Consider the following 2,500-nt stretch of genomic DNA (forward strand, 5'->3'; position numbering starts at 1 on the left):
TTTCACACACACTGCCTAATCTCGGTAAAATCAGACACATTAATCACTGATCACTTACTGCGTGGTGCGTGGCGGCGTGGGGCAGGCCAGGGCGCGGGGACTTGGTAACACTGCCGGTAACTGGTGCCCGTGTCTCAACCTTCAAACAAACAGCAAATTTATTCCCTCCAAAACTTAACCTAATCTAATTTAACTTAACCTAACAATGATATGCTCTCTCTCTCTCTCTCTCTCTCTCTCTCTCTCTCTCTCTCTCTCTCTCTCTCTCTCTCTCTCTCTCTCTCTGGTTGGTTTGCATGTTCTCACCAGAACTTAGCCTAACCTGACTTAACCTAACTTAACCTATCTTAACCTAACCTAACCTAACCTGACTTAACCTAAGCTAACCTAACACACACACACACACACACACACACACACACACACACACACACACACACACACACACACACACACACACACACACACACACGACACAGACAGAGAGAAAAGAGGACAAGACAGAACGGAGAAAATTAAATAAATAATAAAAGCGAATGGAAAGATTTGTATCATAGCAAATGACACACAAGAATTCATTTCCATATTAAAAAGACGCCATGATATTTCAATTTAGATAATACAGTAGAGTATAATTAAGGTTAGGTTAGGTTACGTTTGGTTAGGTTAGGTTAAATAGGTTAGGTTAGGTTAGGTTAGGTTAGGATTGGTCTGGTTAGGTTAGGTTAAGTTAGGTTAGGTTTGGTTTGGTTAAGTTTGGTTAAGTTTGGTTAGGTTAGGTTAGCTTTGGTCTGGTTAGGTTAAGTTAGGTTTGGTCTGGTTAGGTTAGATTAGGTTATGTTATGTTAGGTTAAGTTAGGTTAGGTCAGGTTAGCTTTGGTCTGGTTATGTTAGGTATAGGTTAGGTTAGGTTAGGTCTGGTTAGGTTAGATACAGTTAGGATAGGTTAGGTTAGGTTAGGTCTGGTTAGGTTAGATACAGTTAGGATAGGTTAGGTTAGGTTAGGTCTGGTTAGGTTAGATACAGTTAGGTTAGGTTAGGTGTGGTTAGGTTAGATACAGTTTGGTTAGGTTAGGTTTTGCTACGAGTAGATCTGTCGAATGTTTGTAAATGAAGGAAGACGCGGACCAACTAGTGAGTGAGCGAGTGAGAACAGCAGTCAGCGGCAGTGTTACCGTGTCCCCGCGTCCTCACCTGTCCCAATTACCGCCACACACCTGATGACGCAGCACACACCTACTGGACAAATACATGAACAACATTCACGAGATTTGACCGAGATTGTCTGACGAAACACACCGGGACAGGAAGCAACACCGCAACATTATTGTTTTCTGGTAACCGAAAAAATAAAGAAAGAAATAACATAAAATAAATAAATAAATAAATAAATAAATAAATAAATAAATACTTTTATAACGACTGCTATACCAACAACCTTGCTACTTCTACTACTACTACTACTACTACTACTACTACTACTACTACTACTACTACTACTACTACTACTACTACTACTACTAATAATAATAATAAATTTTCCTTGATAACATCCCAAACACTCGCAAACACTCCTGACGCAACGAAATTATCAGAAAAAAAGGAAAAAAAAATACATGCCAGGTATTTGCTCTGAACGTGGGTTAGTGCAGTGTTACCAAACCAGCGCTAAGTACAATGATAATAAGTGCTACAAATAATTTAACAACATTCTTATGATATTAGGACTAGAATATTTGATTAAGCGAGAACACACACACACACACACACACACACACACACACACACACACACACACACACACACACACACACACACACACACACACACACACACACACTAAATTAAATATATAATGAGGAAGAATGATTTTTTATATTCTACCAAATAAGAAAGGAGATTTTAATTTTCATAATAATCAGACGTGTGTGTGGTACAGTCAGTCTCTCTCTCTCTCTCTCTCTCTCTCTCTCTCTCTCTCTCTCTCTCTCTCTCTCTCTCTCTCTCTCTCTCTCTCTCTCTCAGTAGAAAGTTATAAATTTGGGAAAACAAGAATAAATAATAACAAGAACAGTAGTAGTAGTAGTAGTAGTAGTAGTAGTAGTAGTAGTAGTAGTAGTAGTAGTAGTAGTAGTAGTAGTAGCAGCAGTAGCAGTAGTAGCACCAATTAATTTAAATAGAACAGGTAAACTAACCCACATACACATAATTAATTAACGCGAATATCTTCAGGTGGTGTGTGTGTGTGTGTGTGTGTGTGTGTGTGTGTGTGTGTGTGTGTGTGTGTGTGTGTGTGTGTGTGTGTGTGTGTGTGTGTGTGTAAGGTGTGGAGTGTAAGAGATACAGATGTGTGGCAGGTGTGGAATTCAGAACATACACGTGTCAAAAAATCTTACAGTCAGGTGTGGAAATATTAGATATGTAGGTGTGTGTGTGTGTGTGTGTCAGGTGTGAAATTTGAGGTGGAGGTGTGACAGATGTGTTCCGGCCCACAGGTGCG

At 39.6% G+C, this 2,500-nt stretch overlaps 1 protein-coding gene and 1 long non-coding RNA gene across 3 annotated transcripts in view; one reads left to right on the forward strand and one right to left on the reverse strand.

Moving 5' to 3' along the window:
• The window catches only part of LOC135095065 (protein big brother-like), a 26,960-nt gene that overhangs the window by 5,816 nt on the left and 18,644 nt on the right, over positions 1-2,500 (forward strand). For both annotated transcript variants that reach the window (XM_063995720.1, XM_063995721.1), the window contains exon 2: positions 2,496-2,500. This exon is cut by the window's right edge and continues 82 nt beyond it. In XM_063995720.1, the coding sequence (XP_063851790.1) occupies positions 2,496-2,500 (5 nt within the window). The remainder of the gene's footprint in view (positions 1-2,495) is intronic.
• Positions 1-2,500, reverse strand: part of LOC135095066 (uncharacterized) — a 101,187-nt gene that overhangs the window by 2,360 nt on the left and 96,327 nt on the right. The window contains exon 2 of the long non-coding RNA XR_010264045.1: positions 59-139. This is a non-coding gene — a long non-coding RNA (uncharacterized LOC135095066). The remainder of the gene's footprint in view (positions 1-58; positions 140-2,500) is intronic.

Source organism: Scylla paramamosain, chromosome 47 (assembly GCF_035594125.1).
Source record: "Scylla paramamosain isolate STU-SP2022 chromosome 47, ASM3559412v1, whole genome shotgun sequence".
Classification (NCBI taxonomy): Eukaryota; Metazoa; Arthropoda; class Malacostraca; order Decapoda; family Portunidae; genus Scylla; species Scylla paramamosain.